This window comes from Rhinopithecus roxellana, chromosome 7 (genome assembly GCF_007565055.1).
Source record: "Rhinopithecus roxellana isolate Shanxi Qingling chromosome 7, ASM756505v1, whole genome shotgun sequence".
Taxonomy (NCBI): Eukaryota; Metazoa; Chordata; class Mammalia; order Primates; family Cercopithecidae; genus Rhinopithecus; species Rhinopithecus roxellana.
This window is the reverse complement of record NC_044555.1, coordinates 130,304,174-130,326,218: the sequence shown is the minus strand read 5'-3', so window position 1 is coordinate 130,326,218 and position 22,045 is coordinate 130,304,174. Positions and strand designations below refer to the sequence as shown.

Below are 22,045 nucleotides of genomic sequence, written 5' to 3'. Positions count from 1 at the left end.
AGCCAGAGGCACCTGCCAGCTCCTCGGGTGGCTGTGGTTTCCCTGGCTTTCCTGAGGGGGGCTCACTAACGGCTGGGTCTCATCCCACGGAGGCTGAGGAGGAGAAGCAGGAGTCGAGTCCCTGAGGAGACGCCGTGACCTGAGGGATTCCCTTACTGAGGAGACCTCGTGCTTCATCTGTCACAAGTGGTGCCCAGGCCGGTGGTGACAACGGGGAGGATGCTCAGGCTTCTGAGAAGTGCTTTGGCCTTTTTCGGGAGTACAGCTGACCCCACAGAACAGCAGCGACCACAGCAGCAGGGCCCACAGCAGCAGGGTCCACAGCAGCAGGACCCACAGGAGCAGGGTCCACAGCAGCAGGACCCACAGGAGCAGGGTCCACAGCAGCAGGGCCCACAGCAGCAGGAGCTCCCAGAAGGTATTGCTCTGTGTGCTCCCTTGTCCCCCACCCCAGAAGCTTCCCAATAGGGTCTCTCCTCACCCCCGGTATGAGGATCCGGTGGCTCTGGCGGGTACAGCACGTGACGGCGGCGCCATCTTCTGTGCGTGCATGGGTAGGCGTCCTGTGTCCCCAACAAGTCCCTGAGAACCAACTCCCAAAGTCTCCTGTCCATCTAAAGTGGGAAGGCGCTGTCAGAGACCACCTTGGAGACAATACAGCCTGTGGTTTCCCCCAACGTGGTTGTGCAGCACATGCCTGTTTATATTTCCAGTAGGCGAGAAACTCCCTAATTGCGAGTGAATTTAGGCTTATATCCCAAGCGGAAATTTAATTTGAAGCCAAGTGGGTGCCTCATACATATCTGATCCTGTAGGAGAGCAGAGAACCCATTGTGCGGGCGGGCTGCTGAGGTCAGATCCCTAAATATTGCTAGTCAGCTAGGCTTGTGTAGAATAAAAAAAAGAAAGAAAGAGAGAGAGAAGAAAGAAAGAGAGAGAGAAAGAAAAAGAAAGAAAGAGAAAGAAAAGGGAGGAGGAGGAGGAGGAGGAGGAGGAGGAGGAGGAGAAGGAGGAGAAGGAGGAGAAGGAGAAGGAGACCTTTTGGATGCCGTTTTAGGCTGGCCATCAATCTCCAGATACCTTTTAGTGCTTTGTCTGCTGAGATGGTTAAGTATCTATACAAGATGCTACTCATTATGTTGGTGATAATGATGAAGGGATATAATAGGAACAGAAGCTTAAAGACTCTCGTATGTATATATGGTGATAACAGGTAACATTTACACTCTCTTGTGCAAGGCACGCCACAGCTCTCAACAGTTGATGTGCATGTGTCAGTTAATACAAGGCGGGCGGGGTGGCTCATGCCTCTATTCCCAGCTCCTTGGGAGTTCCAGGCTGGTGAATCACTTGAGTCCAGGAGTTTGAGACCAGCCTGAGATAACATGGCAAAATCCTGTCTCTACTAAAACACAAAAATTAGCCCAGTGTGGTGGCACGCACCTGTAGTCCCAGCTACTTGGGAGGCTGAGACATGAGAACCACTTGAACCTAGGAGGCCCAGGTTGCTGAGAGCCGAGATTGCGCCACTGCACTCCAGCCTGGGTGACAGAGCCAGACTCTGCTGAAAAAAATAAAAATTAATTTAAAATTTAAAAATTAAAAATGTTAGAATTTTTTTTTTTTTTTTTTTTTTTTTTTTTGAGATGGAGTCTGGCTCTGTCGCCCAGGCTGGAGTGCAGTGGCCGGATCTCAGCTCACTGCAAGCTCCGCCTCCTGGTTTCACGCCATTCTCCTGCCTCAGCCTCCCGAGGAGCTGGGACTACAGGCACCTGCCACCTCGACCGGCTGGTTTTTTGTATTTTTTAGTAGAGACGGGGTTTCACCGGGTTAGCCAGGATGGTCTCAATCTCCTGACCTCGTGATCCGCCCGTCTCGGCCTCCCAAAGTGCTGGGATTACAGGCTTGAGCCACCGCGCCCGGCTAGAATTTTTTTTTTTTTTTTTTTTTTTTTGAGACGGAGTCTGGCTTTGTCGCCCGGGCTGGAGTGCAGCGGTCAGATCTCAGCTCACTGCAAGCTCCGCCTCCCGGGTTTACGCCATTCTCCTGCCTCAGCCTCCCGAGTAGCTGGGACTACAGGCACCCGCCACCTCGCCCGGCTAGATTTTTGTATTTTTTAGTAGAGACGGGGTTTCACCGTGTTAGCCAGGATGGTCTCGATCTCCTGACCTCGTGATCCGACCGTCTCGGCCTCCCAAAGTGCTGGGATTACAGGCTTGAGCCACCGCGCCCGGCCTAGAAATTTTTTTAAATTAAAAAAAGAAAACTACAACAACCCTATTAGGCGCAATTTTGATTGTTGTGGATTGACAGATGAAAACAAGATCAGAGACGTTAAAAAACTTCTCTGCCCAGGTTTATGCAGATGGTGAGTGTAAGACTTATTTGTAGTAGGTGCTTGTATTTGAGGCTAATAATGTGACTTTTGTTTCTTTATCTTTTAGGTGACACTGAGTTGACAACTGTGCAGGGAGTTGTCACAAGTTTCTGTGATGATTATGGCATGATTGATGAGTCAATCTACTTCAGTAGTGATATTGTGACTGGCGACGTGCCTCTAAAAGTTGGACAGAAAGTTAATGTGGTTGTGGAAGATGAACCACTTTACGGATTGAGAGCAATCAAGGTGAGATGTGCATGAGTTTGGGAATTGTGTCTTATCCCAATGGGTTTTCTTTCTCCATCTTTCTATTGCATTAATCCAACATCTCTGCTGTGATCCATAGAGTGGATGTCAACTGCAATTTGAAGCCCCACCCCTCTGAAGCTGTAGGTTCTTCTGTTCTAATATTTGTAGTGATTTCTGCTTTAAAACATAAAAATTACTTATCTATTCTTCTAATCTTTAAACAATATGGGTAACAATAATAATTGTTGAACTCTATATAATCCTGCAACTTCCCTTATCAGGTAAAAAAACGTTTTCTGTGCTATGCATCCATAGCAGTGGAATTACTATGTGAAACCACGTGCCTTGTAAACCTTTTAAAAAGAGCTTCATGGAGGTATAGTTCACAAACCACAGAACTCTCTTAAGGGTACAATTCAATAATATTTGGCAGATTTACGGAGTCCTGAGGACAGCACCTGAGTCCAGATATTTACCCATTCAGTGGCTATTACGAAATTATTCTTTAGCTCTACTGTACTAACTGATTCTCTCAGCAATAGGCGGTGAGACTGCCCATCTGCCCATATAGACAAGGACAACAAGACTATCAATCTGAAATCTTTGCAAATGTGAGAAGGGCAAAGCAGTCACATTGCTCATTTGGAATTATTAAGGATCTTAATGAGATTACAGCAAGTTTCCTTTCTTGGACCTACTTATACAATAGGGACATTTACAGCTATCTCTATGGTAGGAAAATTAGATTTGTAATAGGAAAGTTTGTATATGAAGCCCTTGTAGTATTTCCTCCGATACCATCTTTTGTCTTTACTTTATGTCTTTCATTCTTTTACAGCTTTATTGAGATATAAGTCACGTGATTCACCATGCAATTCACCCATCTACAGGGTACAATTCAGTGGTTTTTAGTTTGTTCACAGGGTTAGGCAACCATCACCACAAACAATTTTAGAACATTTTCATCACTCGAAAAGGTAGCTCCATAACCATTCATAGTCTTTTCCCATTTCTGCCTGCTCTCCCAACTGTCCTCTCCCCCCGCAACATCCAGCCCCAGGAAATCACTTATCCATTTTCTGTTTGTATATATTCACCCATTCTGGACAGTAAAAAAGGTTCCTTCTATATAACGGTAATGATATGTCCTTTCACCAACATCTCCTTATTCCTCCATCAACCCTAACAACCCAAGCATCTAGCAACCACCATTCTACTCTACACTGCTATTAGGTCAAATTTTTATATTCTGCATGTGAATGAGCCCATGCAGTTATTTGTGTTTGTGTGACGGGCTTATTTCACTTACGTTCTTCAGGTTCATCCATGTTGTCCCAAATGGCAAGATGTTGTTCTGTTTTATGGCTGAATAGTATTCCATTGTGTATTTATACCACATTTCCTTTATCCACTCATCCATAGATAGACACTTAGATTGCTTTCGTTTCTTGGCTATTGTGAATAGGGCTGCAATAAGCATGGAAGTGATGACATCTCTTTGACACATTGATGACACTTTCTTTGGATACATGCTCAGTAGTTCATGGATTCACGTGATTCATGGGTTCATTTGATAGTTCCACTGTTAACATTTTGGAGAACTTCCATACTGTTTTCCATAATGGCTGTAACAACTTACATCCCACCAACCGTGCATAAAGGTTCCAATTTCTCCACATCCTTGCCAATACTTGTTATCACTTTTCTTTTTAATGTTAGCCATTCTAACATGTGTCAGGTGGTATCTCTGTGGTTTTGATTTGCATTGTCCTGATAATTAGAAAACGTGAGCGTTTTTTTGGTTTTGTTTTGTTTTTTCATATGCCTGTTGGCCATTTGTATGTCTCCTTTTGAGATATGGCTATTCAGGTCATTTGCTCATTTTTAACAGGATTATTTGTTTTCGTGCTATGAGTCGTTGGAGTTACTCATACATTTTGGAAACTGACCCCTTACTAGATGTATAGATTGCCAACGTGAGGGAAGAGAGAGACCCTCTCATATTGTTTTATGTTGTTTTATGCTCAGAAAAGGAAAGAGAAGTGAAACTAAAGTCAGGTAGTCTGGCCCCTAGGAACCAGACTCGAAACCAAGGAACCAGACCTGTGCCTGCCTGACCTAAGCCTGGTAGTTAAAATTCGACTCCTGACCTAGCAACTGATGTTATCTACAGGTTCCAGACATTGTGTGAAAGGACACTGTGAAACCTCCCGTTCTGTTCTGTTTCACTCTGACCACTGATGCTTGCAGCCGCTGTCACGTACCCCCTGGCTTGCTCAATCGATCACGACCCTCTCACATGGACCCCCCTTAGAGTTGTGAGCCCTTAAAAGGGACAGAAGTTGAGCACCTGATAAGCTTGGATTTTAAGACGCTCGCGGGCCAATGCTTCCAGCTGATTAAAGCCACTCCCTTCACTATCTCAGTGACGGAGGGGTTTTGTCCGTGGCTCATCCTACTACATTTCTTGGTTCCCTGACCAGGAAGCGAGGTGATTAATGGACAGTCAAGGCAGCTCCTTAGGCGGCTTTAGCCTGCACTGTGGAACATCCCTGAGGGGGACTCCAACCAGCCGGAGCAACGCAGATCCTGAGAGCGCTCCCGGCTAGGCATTTGTCCCAGTGGGATGCCTCGCCAGAGCAGTGTGTGGCAGGCCCCTGTGGAGGATCAACGCAGTGGCTGAACACCGGGAAGGAACTGGCACTTGGAGTCCAGCTATCTAAAACTTGGTAAGACTAGTCTTTGGAACTTGCCCACTCCATTTGAGTGGAAGCGTGGCCTGATCACCCACGCCATGCCTTTATTGGCACTTTGGTTTTGGTTTTGACTTGGTTTGAATTGCTTGACAGGACTGGTCTTGGGAACTTGCCTACTCCATTTGAGTGGAAGCGTGGCCTGATCACCCACGACGTGCGTGTACCAGCACTTTGATTTTTGTTTTTGACTTGACTTGGATTGCTTGATACTTTGGTTTTGGTTTTGACCTGGCTTGGATTTCTTGATACTCTGATTTTGGTTTTGATTTTGGTTTGTCGTAAACGATAAAAGTGTGTGTGTGCCCTTTTACCGTTCTTTGTTTTGTAGTGTGCATGTGGTGTGAGTGTGGTGTTTTGTTTCGAGGAGACATGGGTCAGGCACAAAGTAAGCCCATCCCACTAGGAACTATGTTGAAAAATTTCAAGAAAGGATTTAAGGGAGATTACGGTGTTACTATGACACCAGGAAAACTTAGAACTTTGTGTGAAATAGACAGGCCAGCATTAGAGGTAGGTTGGCCATCAGAAGGAAGCCTGGACAGGTCCCTTGTTTCAAACATATGGCACAAGGTAACCTGTAAGCCAGGGCACGCAGACCAGTTTCAGTACATAGACAGTTACAGCTGGTTTTAGACCCCCTTCCCCCCACGGTAGTTAAGAGAACAGCAGCATAAGCAGCTGGCAGAGGAAAGGAAAGACCAGCAGAAAAAAAAGAGAGGAAAGAGAGAGAAAAAGAGCCAAAGAGAGAGAGGAAAAGACAGAGAGGAAGAGACAGAGAGACAAAGGAGTCAAGAAAAAGAGAAAGAGAGAAATATACAAGCAGTTAAGAAAAAAACAGTATACCCTATTCCTTTAAAAGCCAAGGTAAATTTAAAACCGCTGCAATTGATAATTAACCCTGTAACACTCTATTACCACTTTGTTGTCAGTGTAAACAAGGGCATATCCGGAGAGTACTGAGGCCTTTCTATCAAAAATTCTTAACCCAGTAACCCGCGGATGGCCCAGATGCATTCAATCTGTAACGGCAGCTGCTTTGCTAACAGAAAAAACAATTAAAAAATAACTTAAAAGAAACCTCATTGTAAGCAGGCCTCACCAGTTCAGAAGTATCTGAAAAACAAAGGCGGGGGGGCGGGGGTGGGCCATCTATACCAATTTTAAGTTAATTTAGACTAAACAAAGTCTTATTAATAGCGAAGGATAATTGAAATCCCAAACTCACAAGGTTTTCAACGGAAGTATTTTCAACGGAAGTAAAGTTTGCTAAAAGTTAACAGTGTAACAAGTATTATAGTAACTTCTAATCTTGTGGCCTTAGACAGTCTAGTCCACAGACATAAAAAAAAAGTTTGCTTAAAAAAAAAAAAAAAAAAGAATGGTTATCTTCAAAAAAAAAAAAAAAATAGAAAAAAGGGGGGAGGCAAAATTTATGTAAAAAGAGTATTATATGGTAAATTCTTGTCCTGAAATAAATTAACTGGTTGTTTAAAGAAAAAAAGTTTGTAATAAGTCAGAAAGTTGAGACATGTCAAAGAATTGTCTGCGAAAACTGTGAAAGCAAAAATGTTATAAAAAATTTATGCAAAAAATGTTGTATAATTTAAAAGTAATAAAGCCTCCTGAGTACTATTGAAGAAAGAGTTTATGTGCAAGGTATATAAGAAAAGTAAAATATGCCTTTGGTAAAGGGATTATAAAGAGGCATAAGAATGTGGATTTTTACCTACATTAAAAGGTTAAAAAAATTATTGTTTTGAAAGTTTAAACAAGTTTTAAAACGTTAATTGTAAAGAAAATTCTGTGTGTAAACATATTAGCTAAAGTTAAAAAGGTATCGTCCAGTTTTCCTGTGAACTGGACATTAAAGTAAGAACGCAACAGTTTTTTCTTAAAGCACTAACCTGCTCTTCAACAAAGATTATAAAAGGTTAAAAAGAGTCTATACAATCTTACCTTGTGGTCAAACATGAAAAATTAGCTGAATATGTCTACGAGGTTTTATTAAAATTAAGTTTAACATTAATAACACTAATATAAAGGTAAAATTTAGCTTATCTGGTATAAAAATCATACAAGAAGCATTATTAAATATAAAATGGTGTTTAGCTTTTTTTGGTCTAAAAACTAATAAGTGCTAAAGGAAACATTCATTTTACTAGGGGATCATAGAAGTTGAAGACTTAAAACAAACTTTGGCAATTAAAACAGCATACCAAGATGCAAATGCCTGGTTGGAATGGATGAAATATTCCATCCACACGTTAAACAAAAGCAATTATTATGCTTGTGCACATGGCAGGCCAGAGGCCAAGATTGTCCCCCTTCCACTAAGGTGGTCCTCCAGTCGACCAGGCGTGGGCTGCATGGTAGCTCTTTTCCAGGATTCTACAGCCTGGAGTAACAAGTCTTGCCAAGCTCTCTCTGCTATATCCCAAAGTCCAGCACCCTGCGGGTCAGCCCCCAAGGGCCTTCCAGCCTCCGTCTCCCAACACTAAGTTCACTTCGTGTCTCTCACAACAGGGAGGAAACTTAGCATTCCCTGGAGACCTGAAGGGATGCGATGAGCTTAAGAATTTTCAAGAGCTTATCAGTCAGCCCTTGTTCATCCCCAAGTGGATGTGTGGTGGTATTGTGGTGGACCTTTACTGGGCACTAGAGTGGCACTTGTGCTTTAGTCCATTCGGCTATCCCTTTCACCCTGGCATTTCATCAACCGGAGGAAAAAAAAAAAAAAATAAGACATCTTAAAGCGAGAGAAGCCCCTTATAGGTCTTTCAATTCTCACATTTATTTAGACGCAATTGGAGCCCCGCAAGGAATACCAGATCAATTTAAAGCTTGAAATCAAATAGTTACAGGATTTAAGTCAAGATTTTGACAGATGACAGTTAATAAAAATATAAATTAGATAAACTGCCTCTATTACAACCAACAGCAACAAGCTTTTCATGAGTTAGAAGAAAAACTCAGGTCGGCTCCAGCCCTGGGGCTACCTGACCTGACAAAACTTTTTACACTGTGTGTGTCAAAAAAAAAAAAAAAAGGCAGTTGGAGTTTTAACCCAGACTGTAGGGCCCTGGCCAAGGCCAGTGGCCTATCTCTCAAAACAACTAGACGGGGTTTCCAAAGGCTGGCGCCCATGTCTAAGGTCCCTGGCAGCAACGGCCCTGTTAGCACAAGAAGCAGACAAGCTAACTCTTAGGCAAAACCTAAGGCTTCGTCAATGGTTTATAGTTTTTTACATTGCAATCCTTCACCTCCTTTGTGAAATTTATTCCTGTTTTATTTTTTTGAAGGTGTTTTAAATGGGATTGTTTCTTGATATCTTTTTCTAATAGTTCTCTATTGGTGTATAGAAATGCTACTGATTCTTATATGTTGGTTGTGTATCGTGCCACTTTCCTGAATATGTTTATTAGACCTTGTAGGTTTTTGGTGGTGTCTTCAGGGTTATTTATATGTAAGAGCTTCCCATCTGCAAACAGGGCCAATCTAAATTCTTCCTTTTAAATTTAGATGCCTTTTGTTTCTTCTTCCCTAATTTCTCTGACTAGTACTTCCAGAACTATGTGCAATAGAAAGGGCAAAAGTGGGCATTTCTGTCTGTTTAAGGTCTTAGAGGAAAAGCCTGCAACATTTCCCCATTCAGAAAATGATGTTACATGTGGTTTTATCATATATGACCTTTACTGTATTGAGGTGCACTCCTCCTATATCTAATTTGTGGAGTTTTTATCATGAAGGGTTGTGGAATTCGGTTAAATGCTTTTTCTGCTTAAATTGGAATGATCCTATGGCTTTTGTGCTTCATTCTGTTCATGTGATATAGCACATTTATTGATTTGTGTATGTTGAAACTTTCTTGTATCCCAGGGATGAATCCCTCTAGAACATGATGAATGGTGTTTTTAATGAGCTGCGCAATTTGGTTTACTAACACCTTCTTAACGATTTTTGCAACTGTGTTCGTCAGGAATTTTGGCATGTAGTTTTCTTTGCTTTTCTCTTCTTTGTGTTTCCTTGTCTGGGTTTTCTACCAGGGTAATGCGGGTGTGATAGAATGCGTTTGGAAGTGTTCCTTTCTTGTCGGTTTTTTTTTTTTTTGGAATAGTATTAAAAGTATAGCTATTACTTCTTCTTCTCTATATATAAATTTTGGTAGTATTAGGAAGGGAAACCATTCTGTCTTAGACTCTTCATTGATGGGGGATTTTTTTATTACGGACTCACTTTCCTTACTTGTTAATGGTCTGTTCAGAATTTCCATTTCTTCACCATTACTTCTGGATATATTCCAGGAATATATCCATTTCTTCTGGCTTGTCCTACTGTAGACTGATGATTGTTCATAATAGTCCTTATGATGCATTTTATTTTGGTGATGTCAGTTTTGCTGTCTCCTTTTCCATCTTTGCTTTTATTTATTTGAATCTTCTTTTTTCCTTAGTCTGTCTAAAGTTATGTTGATTTGGTTTACCTCTTCAAGAAACCAACTGATTGTTTCATTGATATTTTTATTGTTCTTCTCATATCTATTTGATTTATTTCTGCTCTGTCCTTTATGATTTCTGTCCTCCTACTTTCGGATTGCATTTTTTTTCTAGTTCCTCAAGGTGCGGTGTGAGGTTGTTTATTGAAGATATATCTTTTCTTTTGAGGTAGGCTTTATTGATGTAAACTTCACTTTTAGAATTGCTTTTGCTATATTTCATGGGTTTTCTTATGTTGTGCCTTCATTTTGCTGTATCCCAAGAAACGTTTACACTTTGCTTTTAATTTCTTCATTGACCCATTCGTTATTTAGGACATGTTGTTTAATTTCCGTCCACTTCTAAAGTTTCCAAAGTTCCTACTTTTATTCATTTCTAGTATTTTACCATTGCAGTTAGAGAAGTGATTTGATATTGTTTCAAACTCCTTTAATTTGCTAAGACCTTTTATGGCCTGACTCATAATCTATCCTCCAGAATGTTCCACATGCAGTTGGAAGAATATGTGTTTTGGAGTATTTGGATGGAATGTTCTGTAAATGACTGTTAGGTCCATTTGGCCTGGAGTGCAGATAAATCCGACTTTTTGGGGGCCAGTGATCTGTCGGGACAATCTGTTCATTGCTGCAAGTTGGGTGTTGAAGTCCCCTGCTATTATTGCATTGCACTCTATCTCAACATTTGGACCTTAATATTTGCTTCATGTATTTAGGTGCTGCTATGTTGGGTGCATATTTTTGGAAATCATTATATCCTGTTGATGAATTGACCCCTTCATCATTATATAATGATCTTCTTGGTCTCTTTTTACAGTTTGTGATTTAAAGCCTATTTTATTTGAAATTAGGTTAGCTGCTCCTGCTCTATTTTGGTTTCCCTTAAAATGAAGAATGTCTTTTTTCATGTCTTCACTTTCAGTTTACGAATGTCCTTTAAGGAGAAGTGGGTCTCTCCTAGGCTTGGCTGTTGTTGTTGTTGCTGTTGTTGTTGTTGTTGTTGCTTAAATCCATTCAGCTACTCTGTGTATTTTAGTTGAAGAATGTCATCCATTTCTATCAAGTGAATTATTGATAGGTAAGGATTTACTGTTGTCATTTAGATAATTTTTTTCTACTTATTTTGTAGGTTAATTTCTTCCTTTCTTTCTCTTTTACTGTCTGTCTTGATGGATAAGAGATTTTTCTCTATTAGTAGGTTTTGTTTCCTTGATATTTTAAAATGTGTCTATTACATGATTTTTTCTTTGTGGTTAACATGAGGCATACAAAAACATAATCACAACAGTTTATTTATTGATAATATAACTTTGATCACAAAATAAAAACACTCTACCATTTAACTCCATGCCCAGATTTTGAGTTCTCTATTTTACACTTTACAACTTTTTATATTTTATATCCCTTAACGGATTATTGTACGTATTTTATTTTTACTAGTTCCATTTTTAACCGTTACATGGAAGATATACGTGATCTGGACACCACCATTACCTTAATAGAATATTGTGAATGTGTGTGGTTACTTTTAATAGTGAGTTTTATACCTTCAGATACTTTTGCATTACTCATTAGCATCCCTTATGTCAGTTGGAAGAACTCTCCATAGGATTTCTTGTAAGACAGTTGTGGTGGTGAGGAAGTTTCTCAGCTGTGATTTCTCTGTAAAAGTCTTTATCTCCCCTTTACTCCTTGGTACATTATTCTTGGTTAGACACTTTTTCCTTGATCTCCTTGAATATATCATCACACTCTCTCCCAGGCTGTTATGCTTCTGCTGAGAAGTCTTCTGGTAGGCATATTGGAACTGCCTTATATGTGATTTGCTTCTTTCCTCTTGCTGCTCTCAGGGTTTTTTCTTTATTTTTCATCTTTGAGAGCTTGATTTTAATATGTCATGGGGTAATCTTATTTGGATTGTATCTGAATGCAGAACTTTGATCGTCCAGTACTTAGATGTTTGTAACTTTCTCTGGGTTTGGATGGCTCCCCATTATTATTTTTTAAATAACCTTTCTACCTCTTTTTCATTCCTCCCTCTAGAATATGAATGACTCATACTATTGCTCTGCTGATAATTGCCCCAGAAATTCAGTAAGTTTTTTTCATTCCGTGTCCTTCCTTTTAATTTTGTCCCCTGTGACTGTATATTTTTAATGAAGCTGTCTCCAAGTTTACAGATTCTTTATTCTGTTCGATCAATTTTCCTGTGGATGTTCTCTATTGTGTGCTTCTTTCATTGTATTTTTCGACTTTTGGATTTGTTTGTTTCTTTACAATTCTTTCAATCTTTCTTTCAAATTACTCTGATAAATTCTGAATCATTTCTCTGTAATTATTTTCAAGGTTCACATAGCATGTGGAAAATAGATATTCTGAATTATTTGTTAAACAACTCATACATTCCTATCTCTCGGGTCAATCACTGGCACCTTGTTTTGTCAGTTTGGTGATGTCATGATTTCCTTAATGTTCTTGATCTTTGTGGTCATGTGTTTGTGTCTGTGTATTGAAGAAGTAGGTATTCATTTCAGTCTTTACAGTCTAGCTTTTAGGGGACATCCTTTAGCAGTAAGCCTGTCCGGAAACTCTATATAGGTCTCTTTTGGTCCTTATGTTTGTGAACACTGCAGGTATTGAAGCACTTGGGGGCTTCCTAATCCCAGGGACACAGCGACAGATGCTGCAATGGCATGCAGTCCCTTAGCTATTGAGGCTGGTGCCTTGAGAGTCTGGAATCCAAGGCTCCATTCAGAGGACTCCCTGTTGTGGTAGAATATTCTGAGCATAAGGCCAGTGGAATCACTGGCAGAGATGTGGGCCAGGTATTGAGTTTGTTTTACTGTGGCTGTGGCTTCCTGTCTGGTGCCAGGGTGAGTCTAGAGACTTGGTCCACAAGTACCATCTCAGAATCTGGGGCCACGTGCCATGGGCATTTGTCAAGTGGTGGCATATAGTGTGGAAGGCCTGATATTGGGTTCTCAGGCCATGTCCTATGCTTGCCACTCTCTCTGTCCTCCAGGTGGATGGTATCTGTCTCCATGCTGTGCTGTTGAAGGTTGGGGAAGGGGTGACGTGGGTAATGTAAAACTGTCTTTGCTACCGTCTTCAATGCATCTTTTCTTATTTTCATGCTATAACCAGGTACCATGGCCTCTTACCTGGTTTCCTTCTCTCAAGTGATGGTATTTTCATACAAGGATAGTTTTTCACATTGATGTTTCTGCAGGAGGATGATCACTGGACAGTTCCATTTCTCCATCTTGCTCCCTTCCTCCTCCATCTGTTTAATTTTTACATACTATAAATATGTCCATCTTGTCCATGTGACTTCTGTGTTCAGGAAGTTTCCTTAGGCTAATTCTAACACATAATTTACACGAGTATTCACTTAGCTTTTCTTCTGAAAATCATTAATTTATTGATATCTAAACATACAGTCAGCCTGGGTTTGCTTTCCGTGTTCAGGACTGAGAGAAGGATCCGTGTCTTGTTTCCCTACTGGCTACTCAATTGTCTCTCAACATTAATAGGATAATCCACTTTGACCCTATTTTATTGAAATGCCACTTATGACATACAATGCATTATTGCAAACATTTCCATCTGTTTATACCTGCTGTTGTGTTGGTGGTATTTGCAAGGCATAAGAAACAGAGTTGGGAGCCATGAAACATGGGCAAAGCTTTAGTCTGCAGTATGTCTGTGAGTTGGTGTGGAGTCAAGGAACAAAGAGGTCCGAGGGTGCGTGGATCATCCACTGGATACTGACGGAAGTGGTGGTAGATACGTGGACGGGAGGCTAATGCCTCATTCCCTCATGACAGGAAGTGAGGGGAAAATAAACATCAGATTGGTACTGACAGCTGGAAGGCCACCAGTTAAGAAATGGGAATAGCAGCAAACTAAGCTATCTTTAAAACCATGGAAAATTATTTACAACTCAGTGGCTCAAGTTTCCATCAGAAGTCTTTGATCAGCAAATTCCAACCCTAGGAGTTTATCCTATAGTTCAGTCAGGCAAGTAGTCCAAATGCTAGGACACAAGTGAAATAAATGTCTAATTACGTGGAATTGGGTTAATAAATTACGGCACATCCATTAATCGGGATTCCCTATGACTCTTTCTGTCCTTTCTTGTTATTTAAAAACCTTTGTGTTAATTTAATGTGATACTTTAATACTGAATGCCATGCTAATTTGCTTTTAAAACAGGCATTTACATATGTATATATATTTGTGTATAGACAAAAACATCAGGATGAGTGTTACTGCCAAAATGTAGTCCCTGGTGGTCTCTTGGTAATGGAATATGGATTATGGGGTAACCGCGTTTTGCTGTCTGCATATCTGGTTTGTTTTTTCCTATTTTTAGTACAATGAACTTGGATTATTTCTGTAAGTTTAAAAAATTATAAAATAAGGACTATTACACTTCCAATAAGGAAAAAGTTTGTATGCCCCTCTATTGTAGATAAAGTAAAGCCCTAATTTGGCTTGGTTTATTCAACCTCCCCCAGTTGAGGTTATTGTTCCAACTTTATCTTGTGCTTCTGTCTCCTAGACCTGGATCTCGAATGTTAGGGTTTTGCTCCCTAGGCTCCTTAATTGTGTTGCATCTCCTCTCTGCCTCCCTGCTCCTCTACCCCTGTTTACAAGGTTACACCTCTGTCTTCTTTCACAACCCAACACAAATCTGACTTCCCCCAAGCAATGCCGCTATTTTCTTCCTGTCTGAAATGTTCTCCCTTTAGATAAGTCACAGAAACCATCTTTGAACAAGTTTCACATCCTTCATCGCAACCTGCTTATGACTACGTATCTTTCCACTTTACCGTCATTTCACTGTGAATTTCTGTAGGTGAACGACAGTAATTTTTAAATCTGGGAATCTAATGGTACAAGGGTGTTAAACTTGGGTATGCATTTAATGTTTTGGGATACATTTCACAATTCATAAGGCACACACATGATTTTTACCATCATCTGCAGTCTATGGCCATTTAGCACATGAACTATATTCACCAATGTTTAGGATGGTTTTTGAAAACATTTTGGAATACCAGTGTTTTAACCATAAGTTCCTGTGTTTAAATTTGTTTTATTTTCGAAGTAACTCTTTCCTAAATCTTACAGGTGGATGTTGTGCCTCACCCTCTTAACGGTAATGGACCCTCAGACTCAAAAATCAGAGTTTTAAATGGATGTGTTACTTCTATAAGTGAAGATACTATTTATATTAGTAACATCATTTATTTCCCTATGGACACTGTTTCTGAAGGTATGATTTGCATTTTGTGATATATGATGTAATTCTTAATTTTTTGAGAGGATTTTAGTCCTAGAACAAATTTAACAGTGTACTTGGCTTCAGTCAATGGCTCTTCAATATTCGAGGTAGACCTTTCCAATTAAAATTATGTACAATATAGGGGCAAATAGGCAGTATTTTAAAATGTCTGCTGTCATCTATTGTGTGTTCATTTGTTCAATGCCCTCAGTAATGCCTGGATATATTTTTCATTCACATAAGAACTTAATTTCTAATCATGGAAACAATCCTACAAGTATCCAGAGACGCTATTTTTAATACCCTTCAGAGACTATACTTGCAGGGATCATTTCTATAGTTGGTTACTTGAGAAGTTTCTGTGACAGGGTGGAGTACCAAATTTTACAAGAATACACTTCAAATGCTTCAAAGTTAGGATTGGAGATAGTGCTTTTGTGGCTGTGTGTGTGTGCGTGTGTGTGTGTGTGTTGAATTCTCTTTGTAATCAGCAGCTATGTTCTAATATTTTGCTTATAACCAAAGATACACTTTTTTTTTTTTTTTTTTTTTTGCTATTTTTGTCCGTTGCAACAGTTGTATAGCTTGGGTATAAAAGGGGAGATTAGCTCCATTTCCACAGGCAGCTGGCTCGTTTGTTTTCTTGGGGGCAAAAGCAGGACTCTGACCTGAATTTTGTTTTAAGATGTTGACTCTGTCTGCTTTGTCGAGAAGAGACTATGAGGGAGAGGGTGGAGTCAGGAAACCATTGTTATATTCCTGGTGAGAAATGATGGCGATGTGAATGAAAGTGGAGAAGTGGAGGACCTGAGGATTGAGTTGACTCTGGATATATTTTGAAGTTAGAGAAGAACCCAGGAGGTAATGGATTAGATCTTTGATGTGGAGGAAAGATGAGTCCAAGGTACCTCCAAAGTTTCTTGTTTGAGCAGTGGTGAGGGTGGAGTTGCCAGTTTGCGATGTAGACGACTGAGGCAGACAAAAGTTGGTGAATACGGAGAATACCAACAACTCAGCTTTACACATGTTAGATTGGTGTAAGCATAAGGATAACTGATCCTGAGGTTGGTTAGAGCTGGAGGCATATACATTTTGGAGTTATTGGCCAATAAATGTATGTAAATTAACAGATACAGAGAGAGAGAGAAGAGGTCTAACATGGTGTCTTGTGTCATACTACAATGCTGGATCCTAAGGTGAAGAAATGTTTCACTTTGTTGATATTGCTAGTTTTCTGGAGTCATTGTGGCAATTTACTGTCTCAGTTGCAGTTGGGATTTCCATTTGCTCCAGATTCTTTCACGGACCTTTGTTATCCTGTGAGTCAGTTTTAACTTATTGTAAACTTGTGTTTCAACCTCGATGGTCTTAACAGTAACCCTTAAGGCACAGACTTAAGAGTTCATCAGCGGAACACAACACTAGGGGAAATGGATTCATTCTGAAAGTAACAACATTTCCTAGTGGTACTGCTACCACTACTACCAATCAACAGTTATTTGGTGGTTACTATGCACCAGTGATGATTCTGTGTGTATCAACAATATCTATTAAGTGTCACAGCAGCTCAGTATCTTGAAGGCTACTTACCGTGCTTCTCATTTTATAGATGAAGAAAATGAGGCACAGAGAGATTAAACATCTTGGCTAAGGTTGCAAACTGAGTGAGTGGCAGTGTCAAGATTCGAAGCCACGTAACCAGGTTTAAACTTGTGCTCGTACCTACATGTTTGACTGCCTCTCACTAAGCAATCGTGAACATGAACAGTTGTTTAGTAAATCCTGTGCTGCTCCCTTAGATTGGCTGTGATGCACAGTTCACACTTTCCTCCATTTGACTTTGTTAAGTCAGCAGAGGAGAATCAGTGCCTAAGGATTATAAACTTCTTTTTGGACTTAGAGATTTACAGTGTGTCTGTTTAAATGTGTGCAAAAATGACTTTAGATATTGCAGAACTGACTTTAAAGTAGTACACTATCAAATAACGTGTGAAATCCAAATGACCTAGTTAAGAGATCATGACACTCACATTTCTCCATGGCTGTTTTAGATTTTGTGCCTTATAAGGGTGACTGGTTAAAAGTTGAATATTCCACTGAACCAGGCTTCTCAAACTTCAAGGCAAGCTCTGTGAAGCCCACCCGTTGTACTCATGCGGAAAAGGTAATTTCTTTCCTGTTGCTCCCATCATCGGTTTCTGCGAACCCTTCCTTTCATGATAATTTTCGTGCCCAAGATTCTGTTTGGTGTAATGAGAATTCCAGAAAAAATGAAGAAATATATTCTTTGCCAACAAAGGAGCCACTTTCCTTATTGAAAAGGCAGGACTTCCCAAAGGAAATAATTTGAAAATTATGTAGAACAAGCACATTAATCGATTGAGTTCTAAATTGTGCATTTTACTCGATACCCAAATGTTATTAGAATCTTCCAATAACAGGAGGAAGAAAAACAATCTTTGTGCCAGAAAATTGTAGGCAAAGAATGAACGAAGTGTGTTGTGGGACTTGAGCTTACCAGTAAATGCTGAGAATGATTTGGGTATTGGAGTCGGAATATGACCAGGAAATTCAGGGCAATAGAGGGTAATGGACATATTTTGGTAATATTTAGAGCAGGAATTCTCATCAGAGACCCAGGCCTCATCCCTGGAGAGCCTGATTTAATTGGTCTGTGGTGGAGCGTGGACGTGGGGATCCTTACAAAGCACCCCTGGTGTTAGCAACGGGTCAACCAGGTTGGGAATTATTGATTTGCATCGAAGTGACATGCAGGACCCAGAGTGTGGAGGTGAACAGCTGGTTACAGTGATTATTGGGCTTTCTCATAATCATTTCCATTATTTACACTCACAGGTCCGCATTACTCACATACGTGGAAGAAATGGGGTGATAAGTAGTAATATCTTTTTCACCTTGGATTCTGTGAAACTTCCTGATGGATATGTACCTAAAGTAGATGATATCGTCAATGTGGTTATGGTGGAGAGCACTCAGTTCTGCTTTAAGTGGAGAGCGGTTTCTATCACCCCAGCACAAAAATCGTAATGACAAAGCTTTTTTTATTCTGTTAATCTTTCCTTCTATGAGCAGTAAAGGGGCTGGTTTAACTGAAAAGGTTAGCTTAGTAAGCCTAAATAGTATTTTACATATGGCTTTTCCAGCAAATCTAATTGAGATACTGGCTAGTTCAATTGGACCATGAAGCCAGCTTAGGGAAATAACTTACAAATTAAAGAGCATGCTAGATTAGCTTGCTAGGCACTGGAGGAAAGGAGTTCTTAATTAAAATGAACACTGCCATTAAATTTGAATTCCATGTTTCCCATTAGCAGCAGCAGATTCCAGGATGACGAGGCCTGGGGCGGCCCTAAAGGGAACGTCGGAGCCAAAGCATTTAACTGAAACGGCAGCAGGGACAGCATGTTAAAGGCATGATTTAAAGTTACAATTTAACTTCAGTTTTGAGTCCCCCTTATGCTGTCTGTACAATCTGTATTGTTCCATAGCCTCTTTCATCTTCTGTCATTCACGTAATTTGCAATGTTTATTGTTTCCTTATGTTCCTTCTTCCCCATGCTAGAATGTAAACTCCACAATGGCAGGATGTGTTTTGGTCTGTTTTTTCTTTCTTTCTTTTTCTTTTTTCTTTCATTAAAGCATCACCAACACTTAGAAGAAGGTGTCACAGACTCAAGGAGCAGATAAAATGTTATTAACTTCAATGAGTGAATGATTGGGCCAGCAATGATATTTAGCTGTGTTTCATTCATCACTGGTTCCTTAGTAATAAAATTGTTGAGAAATGCATTAAGACCTCTGTTGACTTTTTAACAACACCAACAACCATAGAAAACAGACTCTGCTGCAAATGAGCCTCTGTAAGCCACTTTGTTGCAGGAGTGCAGCTCATGTGCAGTCATGAAGAAAAATACAAACACAGAGCTTTTGAAGGAAGGACAACCTGCTTACCCACTGGGAAGGGTTATACTAAAATGCAACAAATACATCCCATGAAATTTCATGCTTTCATCTAACAGAACAGTTAACCAGGTAGCTGTGACCTAGGGGAAGGGATGTATTCAGACCCATGGGCATAGCTTGAATGTGGTTGTGAACTTACCCTGACTCCTGTGATTCATAATTCCACCATTACCCCTGGTCCTTAAATAAACAGAGTTGTGTTTTAACTTTCCACTACAGATCCAGTGAGACCTCCCAATCATCCAGGGATTTGTTTCCCGCTTGATAGGAATGGTGAAGGTCTCGTAGAGTTCCCTTTTTCACTCATTGGTTCACTCTACAAAATCCTACTGACTCTCTTTGATGTGCCAGGCACTGTTGGGGCTCTAGAGTTATACCCTTAACCAAAAGGACAAAATTCCAGGCCCTAATGGAACTTGTGTTCTTTCAATGCCCCCACCCCCTAACCATCCTTGGCTTCCTGACCCATGCAGCAGTAGCTCCTATGATTGAAAGGGGCAAGTGGGAGCTGTGGCAACACCAGGTGCCTGTGAATGTCGTCACTCAAAAGCAGCCCCACACCCTGTGGAATTACAGAGCAGTCCACGTTAGACTTGAGAGATGCAAGGGCCATGACCTTCACTACCTCCCATTTAATTCTGCAGTTTGGTTGATGTGGAAGAATGATCTCTGGGAGTTATAATGCATTATGAGAAGCCAAATCAGCTGGTGATTCAGTCACAGCCACTGTTTCACAAACTTCCTCACCGGACTGAGGATCACCTGGGAGGCAGCAGTTCAGCTGGGCAGGGGGGTGGGGACTGGGTACATTTCCTCCACTTTCAAATAGCAAAGCCCAGAACTGCTTTGCTTTCATAAGGCCGACCAAGCGGCGGTGCATTTTGAATATTTTGCCTCAGAGATGAGTTAACTCCAAGGTTCTTTCCCACAAGTGAGAATGAATTGTGTTTGATCATCTCACCCTCATCACATCTGTGTCCCTAAATGGATGCCCTCATGGCACAAGGACAGAAGGACCCAGGGAGTAGGAAATAGTGGACTCTGTCAGAAATGTGCTTTTCTCACATGCGAAGGAATTGGCTTGAAAATACAGGGACCTGTCACCACGAGTTTCTGGGGCTCCAGTGTTCTGCCACGGAGCTTCCAACTGGCATACCGTGAAGGTGTTGCAGATGTGCTGATATCAGATGCTTCTCCGCTCATTTAGAGATACATGCAATGAAGAAAACGAAATAAGATAATGATCTTTAGCCGGGTTTGGCAAGCTCTGGCCCTTCTGCCAATTCTGGCCTGATGCCTGCAATGAATCTCAAAACCTAAAGTTCTGTTTAGGTACCCAGAACTTAATCGGGTCCCAATAGATTGAACCCGGTGTTCTCGTTGTCATGGTTATGCATACTGTTAATCAAAGAGGCACCTTGAAGTCTCTAATCATGATCGCGGTTTCATCCTCTAACCACTTGTAGCTTTCAGAGGTTCTGGTTCATCATTTCACTCCTCTTGTGAGATGCATACATTTTTAACTGTACATCTGCCAAAGGGATATGCTCTGTGAATGTAAACAACTCCTCTTCGTTATGCTTAGTATGTAGTTCTCTGTTTTGTCAAAATTTCAAATTCTACTTAATCAGCCATATTTACAAGGATCCCTGTGCCCTTGGTGTTGGAGAATACGGTGTTTCGAATTGAACCTCTTACATCTTTTGGTGAACTTGAGGTTGCACGTAAACCTCCAGTGACAGACCAGAAATACAGCGTTTATTCAGTTTTCCTCTCTTTCCACATTTCCATGTGTATTGTTTCCTTCTCAGCTTTGGAGAGCCCTACCTTCCATTAACCTCTGTGTATTTACTTCTTTGCACAATCCTGCCATATATGCTCTCCTACATTGGGTACCCTTCCATCTATTCTCTAACTCCCTCTTCTCATGGACCCTGGCTTACAGGAGGCTTCCTTGGAACCATTTATTGGCAGGTTCACTGCCTGCCTTCCTAAGCTTACGTACCCTGGTTTCCAGGGAAGGGAGGGCTAGAGAAAAAGGTTCTCTATTGCCTTTGGAACGCCTCACAGAGCTGGCTTTTAATCACCATTTCATGGTAATAGTCACCCAGGACAGCCTGGGTTAAGTGCTTCATGAGTTTCTTTCCAGATCTGCTGGCCTGGCCAGAAGAGTGAAGTCTTGGGGTTGGTTAAGGGCTATCGGTCTAAACATCCACAACCGAGGACTCTGATCAGTTAGCACTCGTATTGGTCTCATAAGTGGGAGGAAGTTAGTTCACCTCATCTTACAGCTGTTTCACTTTCCTAAGACCATTGCCCCAGTTAACCCTAAATGATGTGGATTAGAAACTTCATTCCCCAAATCCTCTGAATAGTTGAAGGCCTACTGTCTATACAAAGGGTGAAAAGCATAACCTTGTTGTTGAAGTTCCATTGAAAGGAAGCAAAATGTGGCCAGGCACGATGGCTCATGCCTGTAATCCCAGCGTTTTGGGAAGCCAAGGCAGGGGGAATCACCTGAGGTCAAGAGTTTGAGACCAGTCTGGCCAACATGGTGAAACCTCATTTCTAGTAAAAATACAAGAAAATTTAGCTGGATGTGATCGCTCTGCTGCACTCCAGCCTGGGTGACATAGGAAGACTCCATCTCAAAAAAAAAAAAAAAAAAAAAAAAAAAAAAAAGGAAAAGAAAAGAAAACAAATGGTACAAGTAATTTTGACAGCATAAAGAACATACCTCACAGTAGTTAGGGGGACTAAACATCTGTGTTCCCCCAAAATTCCTTTGTTGAAGCCATAAGCCCCAATGTAATCATATATGCAGGTGGGACCTTTGGGAGGCGATTAGGCTTAGATGGGGTCATGAGAGTAGAGCCCCATAATGGGATTTGAATCCT

The 22,045-nt window shown here is 40.8% G+C and overlaps 1 protein-coding gene and 1 pseudogene across 1 annotated transcript; both read left to right on the top strand.

Moving 5' to 3' along the window:
* Positions 1 to 219: 219 nt before the first annotated feature.
* Positions 220 to 18,212, top strand: LOC104680062 (cancer/testis antigen 55-like). The gene is made up of 5 exons (XM_030933523.1): positions 220 to 316; positions 2,445 to 2,626; positions 15,011 to 15,155; positions 17,216 to 17,328; positions 18,021 to 18,212. Exons 1-5 carry the CDS (start codon positions 220 to 222, stop codon positions 18,210 to 18,212), a joined length of 729 nt encoding a protein of 242 aa, XP_030789383.1.
* On the top strand, positions 15,474 to 15,558 carry LOC115898950 (annotated as a pseudogene).
* Positions 18,213 to 22,045: the final 3,833 nt, after the last annotated feature.

What these genes read in the sequence shown, in the direction of transcription:
- LOC104680062 (XM_030933523.1), top strand. Translation starts at nt 220, where the DNA reads ATGCTCAGGCTTCTGAGAAGTGCTTTGGCCTTTTTCGGGAGTACAGCT. An exon ending in GCAGGGCCCACAGCAGCAGG is followed by an intron (nt 317 to 2,444) that starts GTCCACAGCAGC and finishes TTTATCTTTTAG; the next exon opens with GTGACACTGAGTTGACAACT. An exon ending in ACGGATTGAGAGCAATCAAG is followed by an intron (nt 2,627 to 15,010) that starts GTGAGATGTGCA and finishes TAAATCTTACAG; the next exon opens with GTGGATGTTGTGCCTCACCC.